The sequence below is a fragment of the Macrosteles quadrilineatus genome, unplaced genomic scaffold (assembly GCF_028750875.1).
Source record: "Macrosteles quadrilineatus isolate MER2022 unplaced genomic scaffold, UCM_ALF_1.0 Scaffold_5__1_contigs__length_97177068, whole genome shotgun sequence".
Classification (NCBI taxonomy): domain Eukaryota; kingdom Metazoa; phylum Arthropoda; class Insecta; order Hemiptera; family Cicadellidae; genus Macrosteles; species Macrosteles quadrilineatus.
In genome coordinates this window covers 50,947,024-50,965,767 of record NW_026542598.1, presented here as the reverse complement: position 1 = coordinate 50,965,767, position 18,744 = coordinate 50,947,024, and the positions used below count along the sequence as shown (strand labels likewise).

Sequence of the window (18,744 nt, the reverse complement as noted above, 5' to 3'; positions counted from 1 at the left end):
TGGTATTAACAGATTTGGCAACACCGCACGGTTCTCATTGGTTCATTCAAAACCATATGGTAAATAGGCTCCTCCCTCAACTGCAAACTTACGTGGTCCTGACAATAGCGTATTAAATATATAGATACTTAATATCCCTACCTACTTCATTCACTTATAACATTATTACAAGAAAGTACAAATTTGGATTCATTACTTAGCTAAAGAATTTTAAAAAGCAGAGTATGAATGAAAATTGAGTGTTAGATGGATATATGCCTTTTGCAGCTATGTTATTGACTAGACTAGCTGATTCTCTAGCCAGGATGATTTGGAAAAGACTGAGGGCTAAGTCCCAACAAAGGAATATAAATCCATAAAATTGTGAGAATATAGGTATACTAATCGGAAAATCCTGAGTAAGAATTGGAATTAGTTAGGTTCTGCATTCACATTCATTCCTTATCATTTGATCAATCTATTATATTATTAAAGTCATACAATCAAATTGTATGTAAACGGTTAAGGCTATTTACCAAATAAAAGTATAGTCATATGGCACATCAAAATGAAGCTTAAGAGTGTAGATTTGCTGAAAAGTATTGATATGGACGAATATCCTGAGGGCTCTGTCCCACAGGCTGATTTCCAATATCCAGTGCTGAAATAGTGATAGTAAAGGTTAAATGCTTTTTATAACTTATATATTGGAGATGACATTAACTCCATTTGTTGTGCATAATGGATTAATAAGGCTATGAATGAAGATTGGTTTGATTTGGGTTGTGAATAAAAATGGTTACCATTTGCAATTAAAAAATTAGATATCGTACATTCGTACTGTATTTGTATAAAAAAAATTATTTACAATTTTTGTTTAAAAAAACACAGGCAGATTTAACAATATGTATGGAGTGCAAAACCCTCGGTAAAATGTTTTAGACCAATACAGTATACATAAGTTGATAAAAAATGGCTCCATGTAAAGTAGAATTTAAGAAACAGTTTTGAGGTGTTTAACTATGCACAATGTAGTACCGGTAACAAATGATTTTGTGGATCAAATACTGATACTAATTGTAATGCTCAACTAGAAGATAACTTTTTGATATTGATAGTCATAATTCATAGCACTGACTGATAACCCAATATGGTATTGTAGAAAAATAGTTATAACTATGTTAAAAATGTGCTTGTTCGTTAAGTGGTTCATCGTAAAAACTGGTTAATATCTTTCCTCCTTTCCTTTATAGTATTTTTATAACGTTTTTGTGACAAACTCAAATATGAAGTTAAAAGATAAATTAGAACTGTACAACTACATGCATTTACATTTTTTGAGTGAGGATTTTAATAATCCTACGGCAACACAGGACAGTGTGCTTCGTAAAGTGGCCGCACCTTTTGAATTTCCGCTGAGCAAAGATGACAGGAATGACATAATGCTGTTCAAGTACAGCTTTGACGAGAGGGAATATTTGGGAAAAATAGACAGAGTGTATTATTCAATATCCGGCCCACAATTAGGTATATCAAAACGGATGATATACTTCATGGTTCCGTTTGGAAGAGGGGTGGTCCAACCCTTCCCAAGGTCGTACTGGCTAAATCCGTCTTGGGAACCGATTAAAGAAGAAGTGGAAGAAGTAGTCACTTTTGACGATGAGCCAATTGTTGATGTAAAAGACGACACAGAGGAAGCTTACGAGATGTGCCTGTCCACAAATATGGCCGGCAAAGTAAGAAGACATAGGAGTATAAAGTATACGGCAACTTTAGTGAATGGGAAGAAGGTTACAGGAGAGGCCCATGGATTAACCGCAAGAATAATTCAGCACGAGATTGATCACTTAGACGGGAAGCTATTGGTCGACCACGTCCCTCGAGAGGAGTTGATTACCGCTGAGGAATACAAGAAAAGACGCAAGGAAGCGTGGGGAGGCAAAAGCTGGATGAATATGCAGGAAGAACTGAAAGCAGAGCACGAGGCGCTTAAAGCATCATATCCAACACTTTTCAAACCAAAGAAAGTCAAACAGAAGAAGAAGAAGAAAAAGCATTAATGTTGTGTGGTGTATCACTCACTATATTTGACCAATTATGGAAGTTTTAAAGACTCAAAATTGGAACTAAGTATTTAATTTTGTACATACCATTAAACATTAAAATAAGCAGTTAAAATAGGTAGCAATAATGTAGTTTTGAAACTATTTGATAACATTCTAAATTTGAATTTAATATTAATTCTCTTGTTAATACAGTATGATGAAATACAATGAAATAATCTAGGATACTGTCAAACAAATGTTATTTTAAAGAAGACGGATTCAACAGGCTGTTTGATTGTCTCAGTAGCTGAGTGGTTATAGTGCTTACCTTTAAATCTGAACATCACTGATTCTTTTACCAGCAGGAGCGATTCTGGACCTAGATGCCGTTTGTCATTGTGTTGGGCTATCAATTATTAATACTAATATGTAACAAAACACCAACATTACAAAATAAGAGAAGACAGGGAAAGTAAAGACTTTACAAAGTACCCCTAGATTGTATGTCTATCTTAGAATAATTTACTAAAATACAGCAATTAGTTCACAATGGTTGGGTTTGAAAGACAAACATTTTACCTACTTAAATTATTCTTCTAGGTTTGTGGTTTACTTATTTGTATAGGTACTAGCTGTCCCAGCTTTGATTTATTGGTGTCTGAAAAGGTTAGAATGCATAAGGAAAATATATATAGATATATATATTCTATAAAAACTTACAATTTTCTGTATGTGATCATCAATTCGGTGTAATGTGCATACAAAACGTAATCTGTGATTCGGTTCAGGCAAGCATAACTTAATCTCGTCAACACAATTTTCCAGAATAAACCCAAATTGTTGAGCCTCAAGTAGTACTTTCTTATAGCTAGTTAATAAAATGAATAAAAACCTTTTATTCTATGGAGAAAATTACAATTATTATTAGGCTAGTAAAAAGAATAACATTATTTATAGCTTTTGAATTGACTATGATTTTATACCTGTCCATGGACAGTCAGATTAATTTATCAAGTACTGTTATACTGTTCAGTGAAATGGCGACAATACAAAGTAGGTATTTTAAAGTAAAATATTTAAAAATACTCAAGCAGCTTGACAGCCTTGATTCATTATCTTATCTCAGGGTCAGATTGTAGTTATTTGTATGTTATCCCACCCACAGCTGGTTTCATGAATTTCAAAAGAACAAATTCTAATGAACATTATGTCAAACAATAGGAACCCATTTTGATGTTTGCTAAGAAATCCGAACATGGTTGACGTTAGTGAGCTCAAACGCTCTCTACCTCCTTACAGTGTTGCAACTGTTGAAGACCTCAAAAAGAGTAATGCAAGTGAATTGCCCATAAGGAAAAAATCTGAACATTTTCAATTCCCTTTGAATATTCAGGACAAATTCGATGTGGTTCTTGTCATGGAGAAGTTTAGGAAACAGAAGTTCTATTCGGGATTGGCAGCGCCACAGCTAGGAATTTTGAAACGTCTGATCGTCTTCACCATTCCTAGGAGCGAAACCAATGATTTGTGCAGAACTAAGGTGTTTCTTAACCCAACCTATGAGAAAGTAGGTGATGATATGATTGATGACATTGAGTGTTGTGCATCTGTAAGGAATGTGGTTGCGTCTGTTCCAAGGTATGCGAGGATCCGCTACCAAGCCTTTGATATCAAGGGAGGTTCAATAGAAGGAGAGGTGACGGGCACAACAGCTCAACTCATACAACACGAGGTCGACCACCTTGATGGCAAGTTGTTCATCGATCTTGTTTCCCCAGACAAGTTGATGAGTGTCAAGGGCTACATTAGATTTTTAGAAAATAAAAACTTTCAAACCGAGAGTTCAAATTAACTGACGTTTCAATATCAGATCTTGCACTTTACTTGTTCACTATTAATTCACTAAGACAGTGACATACTTTATTTTAGGATGGATAAATGCAGGGTGAGACTAAATAAAAATTCTATTCTATTCTAAATACTGACTGAAACTAGCTGTTTCATTAGTCTGTACTATTTATTAAAAGCCCAATGATCAAGGACAGCTTGGTCTATAGTTTTGAATTATCAAAAAGCTAGAGACGTTACTCAGTGTCAAACCTTTTAATTAGTGAGTAAGGGCCCTTTCAAACAAGGCCACTCCACTGGTTGCCCACCACAGCTTACACATTGTTTTAAATGGGGGCTTTCAGACGAGGCCAATACAATTGCCCGTCAGGACACAGTGGCCGAGCAGTGTCTCCTCGCACAACTGCTAGCGGCTCGTCGTGGGGCATTAAATTAAATGGGAGCCTTCAGATGAAGCCAATAGCGGTTGTAACAGCAGAAACGCTTGCACCAATTATTTTGGATTGGTTTCGAGTTTAACTGTTTTGTTTGTGTTAAGAAATGAGTGAGCAGAAGAAAAATAAATATGACGTTGCGGCAAACGAAGAAGAACATAAACGAGAAGAACGGAATACAAGACTGAACAAACTAAGAAGACAAAATTAATACCTAGTAGGCCTACTGAGGATCTAATTTGCGAGATTGAAAAGTATCCGTTAAATTGAAATAGTACAAAGGAAGAATATGCTAATAAAATAGAAAAATGCAATTTGTGGCAAAGCGTTATAACAAGCGTTTTCTCAACTAGTTATACGGTGGCTATTGGTGGAGTGGCTTGTCAGTTGCGTGTACCATCAACCGTAGTTGCCTGGCTGGTAGCCAGTGACTACTAGTGGTAGCCACCAGTGGCCTCGTGTGAAAGGACCCTAACCGTTCAGCTATGATTTGTTGACACATAAATATAAAGTAACTTCAATATATTATACATATAAAGTTTCAAGCTGACCTTAAGTTTTCCTGTGGCTAAGTTATAGTAATCTAAAATTGTGCTAGAATGAAAGGAGGCCTGGCTTTCAATTCTGCCAAACAATAGCAGTTTGCTATGAAATAATACTGAGACCCAATGGATGGAAACCCACCTTAAGACTTACTTCCACGAATCAAGAAAAAAGATAAGAGCTGTAATCCTTGAAGACTATGTTAGCATACGCACATTTTAATACGGGTAATTTCTTTTGATTTGTTTAGTCCATACAGACAAAGGAAACTCTGCATAGAGACTCCTTCACAAAAGGTCATACAATAGTTGTATATTATATGTAAGTAATGTAGGCCTAATGTTGAGTTTGTAATTTTATAAACATTAAAAGAAGGGTTAATGAATCATAGTACTATGTAAGTGCAACATATATTTCCACACTTTAATATCCATTAATTAAAAGATGGAAAATATCAATTTCGCCTCAGATGACGTTATTTATTTTGTTAGATATATAGTTTATTTGTCTGTCATGTCACGTAATGGGTAAAATGAAAAAAAAACTCATATAAATTAGAATACAAAAATATTTATTTTTATCTTTAAAAATTGTTTTTGGTACAATTTTCATTACAAATCAAGAGGTGCTATGAAAAAAAAACACAAATGTGAAGTGACTTCAGTTCAAGGCAATAAAAAAACAAAATCAATAGGCCTAACTTACTACATAAAATTGATATATGGACACATAAAATATAAGCACTACTGTCGCATAAGCAAATGAATAAAAAATATATTTTTACATTTCAGTGTTATAATATTTATCCTCACAATGAGCACTAAAACAAAAATTAATAAAATATTAGGTCTTGTAAATAGTAGGCCTATATTTAAATAATTTATAGTTCAATAAAAAACATAATATTTTAATACATAATTGGTAGAAAACCAAGTGGTTTTATAGGTGAAAACCAAATGTAAATATAAATAATAATAAAAATTGATAAAAGAAGAGCAACAGTTATAATAATTACCGTAACTAAACTTCAAGTATAGGTACTATAAATTCCCCAATGCTACAAAAATATTTTTATTGGTAACAATATCATCAATATGATTTTAAAAATATTAGTGCTAATATCATATAAATAACCTATTCTACTGGTTTAATGCACGTCAGTAGTAATTTGTTATCATTAAAATAAATCAAATGCTGCAAACAATTAAGAGAATTAAAATTTGCATGCAGGCCTTAAGAAAGTTTATAACAATAAAATACTGAATAGATCAAATATTATTTGACTAAAATAAAACTATAACCCTAAAGTATTAATATAAAGTGGCCAGTAAAAAAACGCACATTAGAAGTACAGTAGAACCCCTAACATCCGGCCTCGGAATTTGCGGTCTACGTATCTGGTCACTTCCCAGAATCAAAGCCAAAAATATATTCCACGGCTGTACCCGTAGTCTCCATGATTTAAGCGTTCTCATGGTTTATCTGTTTCCTGTTCATATACATTTTTAGCGGATTCACTTCTCAGCTGAGCTTGTAGATTCCAAAAAGAGACTTAACACTACTTTTAACCAATGGCAAGTTGTTATTAGATACAAATTATCGTTTTAGCGAATTTCCCATAAAGGGAATATTAGCCAATTTCCCATATAGGGAATAAGCTATTACCACAGTACTCATGGTAAGACCTGGACCCGGGACCGATTTACTTTTTCGTTTTGAGTTGCCTAGAGACCAAAAACACCATCCGTTCAAATTCATATATATGTATATATATTTATTTATATAAATATATATGTATTTATATATGTGTCCGTTAGCGCGATAACTCGAGCAAAAATCATCCAATTTCGATGAAATTTGGTACAAATGTGTAAACCTATGTTTATTCGAACGAGTTCGCGAACCAGCATGATCAGACAATAGGAACAGGGGTTTATGGGGGGTTTTATGGGGCAAAAATTGGTTTTTCACATTTTGGACCCTAAAACATGAAATTTAGCATTTTCTTTCCAAACCATTTTGTAGAGCTTAAAAAAACAAATAATTTAGTATATTGATGTGTTATCATGCGCCTAATGGTTACGGAGAAATTTCTAAAAAACTGTAAATTTAAAATTCCCATGTTATTATTATGGAGAATAACTGTTGTAGTTTGCTTGTTTATTATCATATTTTGATCAAATTTGGAAAATGCATTCATTTCATACTAAACTATTACCATTTTACAAAAAAACACCTTTTTACCCTCCCTGTTGCAGCAAACCTAAGTACTCGTTAAACTAATGTTATTTAAATAGGGAATAAATGTGATATTTTTAAGGAGTCATTTTAGTGTAAATCCAATCAGGCAAATGGAAATTCGCTTAGTCTGCAGGTTTGCTGCAGCGGGGGTATTAATAATAGGTTGGTTTATCCGGCCAGGGGCTCGGTTCCACATAGGCCAGATATGAGGGGTTTTACTGTACACTGTAATTGTTACAGTATTTCAGTATATTTGCTTTGTAAATAAAGTTTGTTTAAGATAAAAATAATTTTAAAATTAAATATCATATCGTTTTCAAAACTATTGTTTGGTTATGTTACAAAAATTTATCTAGCAACGAGCATCATTCAATGTGGTTTTATGGTTTCAGCAATTGCACGTTAAGGTTTTACATAAAAATTTTAAATTTCATAACACTATCAGTCTTTATAAAACTCTAATTAGTTAAATCACAATTGTTTGGTCAGTCAAATGGTCATAAACTTATTCCCCCATTTGAGACATGGTACACAATGCATCCCACAAAAGTATGATTTGCCAACTGCATGGAATACATGTACCAGACTATTACTCTACAATACATGGATATAAAATCCTTTTTTGTGGTAATCTACCACATTTTCTTGACGCTTCTAAATGGTATTTTGTTACAATCCATCCATTCGATGACTGGCAGACCGATCGCAGTGACACATTCCAAAATTGCCAAGGCATCGTTTTCAGCTCTATGAGCATTCACAAACTCCTTTTTTGTAACTCTTTCATATATCGCGCTCAAGGTAAATTTGGGTTTCTGTTTTTTAGCATCACTTAAAATCTTCCTCTTGGCATGGTCACCCACTGGATACGGAGTAGTTCTTGGTTTTCTCTCTGGGGTGGTCTCGTTAGCTTTCCTCATCTTCTCCATTTCTAGTTGGATTCTCTGTTCTATTTCCTTTGCATTGAAATGATCATATTCTTGGGTGATTCTTTCTGCGACTTCCAAAGTTTTAATCATCTCTAGGTCGTAATCTTCTTGTGAGAAGCCACATTTTGGTACGAGATCAATGGCTCTGTAGGCTACAGGGCTGACAGGAACGTTGCTGGTAGACTCTAGTGGTCGAATATCGTTGAACACATCACCATTTTCTTCACACTTTGGAGAGAGGAGTTCTCGAAATCCAGGCAGTGTATCTACACAGAATATCTCTCCTGGGAACTCCTAAACAAAGCATGAGAAAGCGGTGTTCGGAAATTAACAGAGTGATAATTAGTTTGTATATTTTTACAAATGATTACACTTACAATATATGGTTTTTTGCCACATTACTCTGTTTTAATGGACTTTCCACACAAGGATTTAGCCAGGAAAACAGCTGTTTGCCGCCTACTTAATCAAAAGGGATTTCATTGACTCCTATTTTCCAGACTGAGACTAGTAATGTAATACTGCACAGTACAGTATGACAAATACATTTTTACACTTTACACAAATACACATAAATACACATATACATAAATACACTTTACCTACAGTCCCACTCGGCTTATACATAAACCAAAGTGGTTCCCCATGTATTTCTTATGGGAGTTGAATTTGGTTTTTCTTTTCCGAGTTCGTTTGGCTCTTCTACCCAACCGATATTTATGATTAAGGTCTCACTTTGAAGGTATGCACACACAGATTTCACATCAAGCATCGGCCTATATTTTATCTACAGTCTACCTCGCCTTAAACGTAAACTGATTTGCTCCCCATGTATTTCTTATGGGAGTTAAATTTGGGTTTCTTTTCCGAGTTCGTATGGCTCTTCTACCCGACTGATTTTCATGATTGAGGTCTCAAATTGAAGGTATGGACGCACAGATTTCACATCAAACATCGACATATATTTATCTACACTCCCACTTGACTTATACGTAAACTTTTGCTTCCCATGTATTTCTTATGGATGTTAAATTTGGTTTTTCTTTTCCGAGTTCGTTTGGCTCTACTACCCGACCGATTTTCATGATTGAGGTCTCAAATTGAAGGGTATGCGCGCACAGATTTCACATCAAGCATATATTTATCTACATTACCACTCGTCTTATACGTAAGCTAAATTTGCTTCCCATGTATTTCTTATGGGAGTTAAATTTGGTTTTTCTTTTCCGAGTTTGTATGGCTCTTCTACCCGACAAATTTTCATGATTGAGGTCTCAAATTGAAGGTATGCATGCACAGATTTTACATCAAGCATTGGCAAATATTTATCTACACTACCACTCAGCTTATACACAAACTAAATTTGCCCCCCATGTATTTCTTATGGGGGTTATATTTGGTTTTTCTTTTCTGAGTTCTAATGGCTCTACTACCCGACCGATTTTCATGATTGAAATCACAGATTTTACATCAAGCATGGGCATATATTTATCTCCAGTATTACTCATGAATTTAAAAAAAAAAGAATTGGATTTTTTTGAATTCTTCCTACAATTTAAGGTGTATTTCACCAATTTTATTATATAATCCTATATATTTTGGTCTTAGAAACTTCATTGAAATACCGGCTTTCATTTAAGCTATTAGTTATTCAAATCGGACGAGTTTCAAGCAAATGCAAGATGAACAACCAACATAAAAATTATTTTTATAAGGTTTTTCTATGATTAAAAAAATCAATAGCTCTAGTATTGTTGATGTTTTTTTTTTAGACTCAAAATAATCAGTAAATTATAGGCTTTAATTTGAACTATTGATCGTTTAAATCAGTTAAATTCAAGATACTGTATTACTCAATCAAAAATCATAAATTTTATACTTTCTCGGGTATGATTTTTATTTCAACGCAGCAGGGCAGAATGGGTCCTCTAGTTCAGTGTTTCCCAACCAGTGTGCCGTGGCACACTGGTGTGCCGGTAGGCCTCTGTAGGTGTGCCGCGAAATTTGAAGTAGTTAAAAAACTTTTGATGTCGTAATAGAGGTGCTTTAAGTGCGGTTGCGCGTTCATGAGAACACAATCTTTTGTGTAGAATTACTTGTCAGTGTTGAATCCATGTTTCCAATTTTGAAAAGTCTGCGTCTGTTTGAAGGAAATATAAAAAAGTACTTCTCATCCCTTGATATTTCGAACATTATTGCCACCGGGACTGATGTACGAATGATATGATAGGTTCCGTACCTTTTTATTCCGTGTCCAGTCCTTAAAATAGTCAAGGGTGACTAGTTTCGGGTCATAAATAACCCATTTTCAAACCCATGTCATCAAATTGATTGGTCCATAAATCTGATAGCAGCCTTCGTTATAAGATACAAATACACGTCATCTTGTTAATTAAGCATAAAGTTCAACATTAAAAATTACATTCAACATTAAACATAAAGTTCACACATTTTTAACACAAAATACATTTAATGAAGGTAGCCGGCCACATTTATAAGGAACACACTGACGCAGGTAGCACGGCGGACACGACTGTGGTCATGATATTTTTGTCACAATATTTTTGTAGAAAAGTGTGCCGTGACTACAAACGTGTTCTAGTTAGTGTGCCCTGAACGGAAAAAGGTTGGGAAACACTGCTCTAGTTAGTAATTATAGCTAAATGTATTGCTGGCAGTCACTATAATGTAGAGTTTGGTTTAAATGTAATTAAAAAATTATAGAAATACATTTTAAAATCCAGAAAAATAGATAGGCCTAGGCTAGCTTGATAAAAAAAGAAAAAACCCAAATACAATATTTAAACATTGAGAGTATTAGCTAGGCCTACCTTTCCAATTTTCAGAAGCTCAGACTTCAAAATGGGATAGTCGAACTTGTTGCCGTTGTGAGCAACAAAACATAATGGTTTCTCCAATCTGTCCAGGAACAGTTTGAGGATATTGAATAAGCCATCATCAAAAGGTTTTACGTGTTCCAAATTTTCATTCGTCAAACCTGCAACCAAGGTATGAACTGTAGCGACTTACAGATATTGTAGGTAATAGACCTAGTAGGAAGAGTATAATTTGTCGCTTACAAGACGAAGGGGCGTAAGTACCGTACTTAACATTTTGTATGTACATACGCCTCTTCGTCTTGCAAGCTCCAAATTGTGTAGTATAGGTTGCCCCTCATAAATGTTCTAAATGAAATTTCTTATGAAATCCCTATTGAGAAAACCGCTACCGTTAGTGAAAACAAAAATCAAAAGTTTTTTTTACAATAGACTTTATAGGCTTCTTAATTACTGACAGGGTTTCTCATTGTGACCTGTGATAGGTCTCACCCATAATGATCCACACTCTTTGTAAAAATAAAACCAAACAACTTTGCCGTACCCAGCAGCTGTGGCAGGCTGTAAATTCATATAATCACACCAAATTTGTAGGCCTACTTAAAACGTACCAATCACAGCTGAAATCCCACCCTAGGCTGAAGAGGACATAGTCCTATAACCGCCACAGTAGGTTAGCCCCACTTGAACGTCACGAAGAAGCTGGTTTTTTATCACTACAGTAGGCCTAGTAAAAAATGCCTTGTTGAAAATTCCTTGGTCTAACCAACCCCTATTATGTAGCTCATTATTATGATACAAAAAGGTTATGTGAAAGAAGGGTAAAACTTTGATATCCAACTACATCGGAGGTCTAAAGTTTGGTTTTTAGGTCAAGTTACCTTAATAGGTAGGTTACCTTTATGTTTGAAAATACGGATATCAAAGTTTTGCTAAGTATATTCTCCTCCAACGTTACTTCCGCAAACTGGATTGCCAAAGATGTTACAGGTCTGGCTCATCAACAATTTATTGTTTTTATTATGTTATTCAATTGGGAAGTTGAATCCACCGATCAAAATGTAATTTTTATGATTCTTCTTACAGTTTTTTAACACTGAATCAGAAAATGCAATCAGTTTCTAATTGAAAGAGTGATAAGTGTCAACAAATTTGAAGTTCATTGAATTAAGCGGAACAGCAGTTGAAATGGAGGTTTGCGTGAGTCCAATTTCTAGTGGCAAGGAACGTATGTGGAGAGCGAACAGCTGTGTGATGCATATATGTGATGCAAAACAAACAAAACCACTAAACGCCAATACTGTAGCGGTTTGGACAAGAACTAGAGGCTAGGGGATGATGAAGAGAAGAAGATTCGCTCAATCAGTAAAGGCAAAGGCTTTTAGAATGCTAAGATTACCAATTGTCAAAGTAATATAGAAATTCAGCTGAATGGATAATCATCACAGACTAATCAGATCTTATTCACTTAGGCATGTGATTTGTGTTTACCTATATCGAAACTAGTTGTTTTCATACTCAAATGGCGAAATTGTTCACCCGAATCCTGGACGTAAAGAAATTAGTGTGTTTACCACAGTAGCTGCTGAAATATCTATAGCCTACTGTAGGCTATTTCTTTTATATACTACATGTACCTGTAGACATATTTTGTCAGGAATATTGTTAAGTATATTTTGATCTAAGTGCAAAATAATTGTAAAGATGTTTATAAACTCATAGATGGGAGTTTCTATGGATAAACGTTGTTTTGTCTCATTAGTTTCATAATCAAATTGTGTTTGGTGTCATTATGTTTTAAAATTTACGAATGTTGCAAGTATGCATGTTATAACTATTGAAATTTGTGTTACAAAACAGCAGTTGCTTACTGGACGTCCCACTCTGTGAAACATCTACCTGGCAGCCGGGCTAACTGTGTTTGTGTGTGTGTGTGTGAGTAAGGGTCTCCTATCCGTCAGGTCACACGGCTGTTTGAACACACTGTAGTTTAACATTAAACTTTTACTACAACAAATCAAGTTTTTAAAAAACTATGGGTTGAACCTCAGGGTTTATATGCTTACAAGTTGTTAAGTAAATTTTGTGTATTTTGCATTCATTACAATCCCATCCTGACTAGCCTACTCCGTAATCAAGGCACGATCCTGCATCACGGTAACACAATGATCATCTACACATCGTAAAGATTTGTCCAAACGTGGGTGGGCTAGGTCGGCTCTTTGCCAATTACGGCAATATTATAAATATTGGATCACAAACAATTTTCATACATTTTCTACGATCCTAATTCTGTACTATTCTTTCTGGTGCTCACTCGGCCGTTTGGGTAATAAAAAGTTTGGATATGGATACAAAAATATTTTAAATATTATTTGATCTCTTCCCGTAACCCATCACAGTTGCCCCCGCAGCCACTGGTACATGAAGTTATTGATTTATATTCCCTTCAGACTTTTTTGTATCATTGAAATAATAGAATAGCCTAAGTTAATCACTTCAAAAATAAGTTGCTTGCATTTTTAAAATAGTTCATTTGTTGTGTTAACCCCACTATTTAAACGGTGTAAAAAAGTCTGGAGATTACATACATTAACTTAATAACTCGGTTCATTACAACCTAAACTTCAACCAAACGAACCTCATCTAACCTACCGTCAAAGGTCTTAAGAGGCCTAATCACAAACCCACATAAAGCCTGTCCCATCTTCCTTACAGCGTAGGTAGGGTGAGTGCACCAGTGAATGACCACCCTCCAGTGAATGACCGATTTGTATAAAAAACATCATATCAGGCTTTCTGTTTTTCCTAGTCTATCACAAACAGTTTTAAAAGTTACTTTGAGGTCTTATTAATATACACTCTTTGACTTATTAAAAAAGAAAGTGTCAATCATCCTTTTGTAACAAATACAAAATTAGATGTTTCAAAGCAGTTCATTATTAAGCTTCCCACTATGGCGTCTCACACAAACATGGTTGGTTGTAACTTGTCATGGTTCCTTAATTATTGATTGGAACTGTAATATATTACATGTAATTCACAGTTAACATGTTAAGGTATAATTCTGTACTCATTTAATGATCAAAATCCTAACCAATCGTGTATTTTAACAGCCGGTCAATTACTGGTTCACAAATTAGAGTATAACCAGTGAATGACCGTTTCGTTCATTAACTGGATTTGAGTCAATTTTCTTTATTAATATTGATGACAATGTTTTCTGATGGAGTAAGTGATTGCTAGGAAACAAAAAATCTCATCAGAAATTATGTGGATACACTATAACCAAAGTTTGAATGCGAGTTCAATCTTACGGCCATTTCTTAGATAAAAAGTGATCCTTCACTAGAACCAATATTTTAACGACCCTGATATCGTTATTTTTCACTACAGTGTTTACAGCTTTGATGCGAAAATCTTGAACGGGGGTCATTCGGTGAAAAGGAAGAGGTTTAATACAATTTTAAAATTGTTATATAATATGCGGTCATTCACTGGTGCGATGACTTATGTGCAAAAAATTGTATTTTTCGATAATTTCTTTTAACATAATGCATTAAGTTGTATCATCGGGAAGTACAGGGAAATATGGGCAATACATTTTAACGATTTCGTACAATGTAGCTTAGTAGTATATTTTCCCATGTCGTTTACAAGTAGAAAGTCAACCTTAACCGGTCATTCACTGGTGCACTCACCCTACCAGTACCTTTTCTGTCATCAATAAAAGGTTAGGTTAAGATAAGTTTGGTTAGAAGAGTTTCATTTTATCCCTTATTCTGGTTTAGCAAGGATTATTTCAAGCTATTATGATTATAAATCATTACCACCAGGTTTTTTGTTAATGTTGTCATTTTATGGTTTTGTTTTTTCATGTTTTATCTTACAACACAAGTAAACAGCTGTTTGCACTCCCAATTATCTCCCTTCCTTCAAGTAGGCCTATTAGTTAGTTGCCGTTAGATCTCAGACTTGCCCAAACCACCAATGAATGGCTCAATAAGCTATCAATTTGTAACCTTGAGATTTTATTTTTGGACACTAAGGAGTAGTGATGTGACGAGTCGAGTACAATCCCAACTCGAGTTTTAATTTTGACTTGGTACCGCAACTACTCGAGTTCTGGACTCAATTCTTACTCGAATAGCACAGAAGTTCTGTTGAGTGAGTGTTGACTCGCAGCTGCAAATGCTGGAAATGAATCTTGTCTTGACTCGAGTCAGACAGACTCGCCTCGGACTTGTTTTATACTCTGAGTTGATTTAAGATGAGAGCAAAATAGCGAAATCGGTTATTCATCTCACATTGAGTTGATTATTATGGATTTTATTGGTTACCTATTATAAAACTTTGTTGAGTTAACAAAAAGTAAAATTTATAACACTTCAATAGTGTTAGGTATAAGTAAAATATAACACAAATAATTTTCTAAACTTTAAGTGACAATCAAACAAAATATTATGAAGTATTAAAAAAAATGTGTTAATGAGTTTTTTATATGTTTTTATATTTACATGATTTCTCGAATCGAGTACTTAGACGAGTATTAAATGCATACAAAAATTAGTAGGCCTATAGGTACATACCTGAAACTGCAGAGGCTGCAGGATGTATCATCTTGCAGGGATAGACAGCTAAATTTATCTTGTTTATCACTCTCGGTAAGTAACAATGACCAAAATTGTTTTCTTTAGCAATTCCATCATGTTTTGCCAAGATTTCTTCTTTACTGGTGGCAATAAAAGCAATTTCTGTAATTTTTGGGCTAGACGGAGGTAGTCCGGTAGTTTCCAAGTCAAAAAATACAAATGTTTTGACTGATTCCATTGCTTTGATTCTCCTTGCAGTACTTGAGTTTTACGTGATTGAAAAAGTTCACCTAGAACACCGAGAGTACGGTATAATTTTATTAAATAGCTTCACGAGGTAATTGAAACAATATAGAATCACCAACCTATAGCTTTAGGGCTAAAATTAACTCAACTCACTTCCCTAATCTACAACTTTCACATTCCAAATTCCAACCCCCTAAACTGTGCCAATGCCCCCACTTAATTGTGTTATTTTTATCACATCTTTACCCTTAACACAAGCCTACTACCATCTACTTCAAAACAGATTTCGCTTAGTTTAGTTACCTTACCTTGTTGGTTTGGTTGTGCAATTTCTGAATTTTTTAAGGTTGAGTTAACTTAAATACCTGAGGATATCAAAGTTAAAGTTCAATACAAATTCATATTATTCAGATCCAGAGCCGTGAAAATAAAACAGACGTACACCAGCCACCTGCCCACCAGCCAGCGTCCGTCCAGCACCAGCAGACGGTATTGAACTGGACTTTTGAGTTTGACACTGGGAATGGCACTGGACTGGCTAGTACGTTTTCTGTGTATACAACCTCACTAGTGGCTAGGCTACTGGCTAGCTCTAGCTGCTAGCTGACTGACACCTAGAGTATGTTTTATCTATGGTAGTGTGTAGTATGGACTATGTTTTATATGGTTTTATCTATGGTAGTATGAAGTGAGACTGAAGGAAGAGGAGGACTGCGTCACACCAAGCCCCAGCCTTCGAAGTGGTAACGTCACAAGTGGTTGTTTGGAAGCAGCTAAATGGTATTTGTGTTTATAAGCTTGGTTACTAGACTATGACAATTATTGACTCAGCTTAAATGGTACAGATATATATTAATTCATATATTGTTTCGGTTTTCAATTCTGTATGTTTTACTTTCAATATTTTAATAATTTATGTTCATAAATTGAAAACAATAAAGTGCGAATTAATGAGCTGATGTCACCTGTCTGCCATGTTATCTTATGGGATGTCTATCACTAAAAAACACCACTTGCAACGTTGCCAATTCTACCAGGCCGCGGCCTGTAGTTAAAGGCGTCCGTGACTGCGTAGTATAGCAGTGGAGTATGTTTTATCTATGGCAGTGGGTATCAATGGTACCAGAGCTATGGTACCAGCTTGAATAAAAATTTAACCAACGACTAAAATTCAACTTAAAACAATACTGAACTGACTCAACCTATCTATCTATCTACACTATTAAAAAGAAGTGGTGGTGTCATCTGTCTGTCTGTGTGTGTTTGTATGAGATTCAAAAACTACTAAACCGACTGGTCTTAAATTGGACAAAAATAAAGCTACAACAGCTCCGAGGATACATATAGAACTATTCCCGCTTCGATATTGACCTAAGACCTAGGACTTTGCTCCACGGGATTTCAAAGTTCTGAGGTGAGAGTTAAAAGTAAATATTGATTGGTCTCCAAGGCAACAAAGATCAAACAAAAAACCCACAAAGTTTAAATCAATTAAAGAAAGTAGAACTGTCAAAAGAATTTTGATTTCACATTTCCAACACAGCTGTTTTAAACATCAAATATATAAAATTCTCGTGTCACAGTGTTTGTCTGCAAACTCCTCCGGAACGACTTCACCGATCGTTATGAAATTTGGTGTGTAAATTCTGTAGGTATGCGAATAGAAAGTAAACTATTTCCCGTTTCGAAATTCTTAAAAGGGCTCCGCCCCAGTGGCTCTGGAGTTTCCCATGTTAACCTTATGAGAAATGGAATTAATGAATCTTAACAGCTGTTTCAATTAAACAAGTTGGTTCTGCTCTATGATGTTCAATAGCATTAAAGTTACAAGGATTACCAACAGGGTGCATCACTATTATTTCTTTTACATTTATGACAACAGCTAATTTGCAACCAAAAGGTGAGTGAGCGTAGCGAACGAACTTCAACCTGGAGGCAAGTGAGCGTAGCGAACGAGCTAACCTGAAGGCAAGTGAGCGCAGCGAACGAGCTCCAACCTAAAGGTGAGTGAGCGTAGCGAACGAGCTCCAACCCAAAGGTGAGTGAGCGTAGCGAACGAACTTCAACCAGGACGTGATTGAGCGATGCGAACGAGAGAGGCGAGTGAGCGTAGCGAACGAGCTCCAACCCAAAGGTGAGTGAGCGTAGCGAACGAACTTCAACCAGGACGTGATTGAGCGATGCGAACGAGATCATCTTGAAAATTAAACGTAACGGTACTTTCTTTCCATCGGTCTGTCTTAGGGGAAACCTATAACTTAGGCGATACGAAGTTCGCCGGGTCAGCTAGTCTATATATATAAAAGGCAAAACCCTCACTGACTGACTGACTGACTGACTCACTCACTCACTCATCACTAATTCTCCCACTTCCCACTTACCTAGGAGGCTGAAATTTGGTACACTGATTCTTTAGGCATTAAATAGGAAAACTAAGTGGTTTTTATTCTGATCGGACTCTCGGGCTCCGCCCCAGTGGCTCTGGAGTTTCCCGTGTTAACCTAATGAGTACTCATATTTAAATGGAATTATTGAATCAAGGCCCAATTCACACCGAACGGACGTCGGGCGGAGACGTGGCACGGACGTGGCGAGGACATATGTCCGTTCCTCGCCTCCCCATGTAAACAAATTGGTCAATGCACACACAAGTGACGTGGCGCGGGCGGCCGCCCTCTCGCCACCGCCACGTCGCTTCGGCGTCCCTCGTGGCGTATCGGAAGTGGCATGTCCGTAGCGCGCCCGTTGTTCGGACTGCAAATATTGTACTATACTTACCAAACTTCTTGTGTATAGTGTGCTTGTACTTACCAACCTTGTTGTGTAGAGTTGTTTTTGTGTGTAGATTGTGAGTTGTTTCTTCAATATGTGAGATGACATTGAATTTAATATCAAATTTTGTGAGGAAGTAGAACAATTCCCTTGTTTGTACTAATTAAGTTGAAAGAAATTAACTAACACCATTAACATTAATAGAAATTAGCAAAAACCAAAGCGTCTAGTCTACATACAGGTTGTCTCGCCACTGTACCGTCTCTTCACCGTCC

At 35.6% G+C, this 18,744-nt stretch overlaps 3 protein-coding genes across 3 annotated transcripts; 2 read left to right on the top strand and 1 right to left on the bottom strand.

Moving 5' to 3' along the window:
• Positions 1-1,265: 1,265 nt before the first annotated feature.
• Positions 1,266-2,042, top strand: LOC128995595 (peptide deformylase 2-like). The gene has a single exon (XM_054420611.1). The coding sequence runs from the start codon at positions 1,266-1,268 to the stop codon at positions 2,040-2,042; it is 777 nt and encodes a 258-aa protein (XP_054276586.1).
• Positions 2,043-3,282: 1,240 nt separating this feature from the next.
• Positions 3,283-3,879, top strand: LOC128995594 (peptide deformylase 2-like). The gene has a single exon (XM_054420610.1). It carries the CDS (start codon positions 3,283-3,285, stop codon positions 3,877-3,879), a length of 597 nt encoding a protein of 198 aa, XP_054276585.1.
• Positions 3,880-5,412: 1,533 nt separating this feature from the next.
• LOC128995374 (uncharacterized) lies at positions 5,413-16,181 on the bottom strand. Its single transcript, XM_054420382.1, has 4 exons — positions 16,006-16,181; positions 15,449-15,741; positions 10,854-11,020; positions 5,413-8,316 (listed from the first exon to the last, which is right to left on the bottom strand). The coding sequence occupies exons 2-4, from the start codon at positions 15,687-15,689 to the stop codon at positions 7,726-7,728; spliced, it is 999 nt and encodes a 332-aa protein (XP_054276357.1). The 5' UTR covers positions 15,690-15,741; positions 16,006-16,181; the 3' UTR covers positions 5,413-7,725.
• Positions 16,182-18,744: the final 2,563 nt, after the last annotated feature.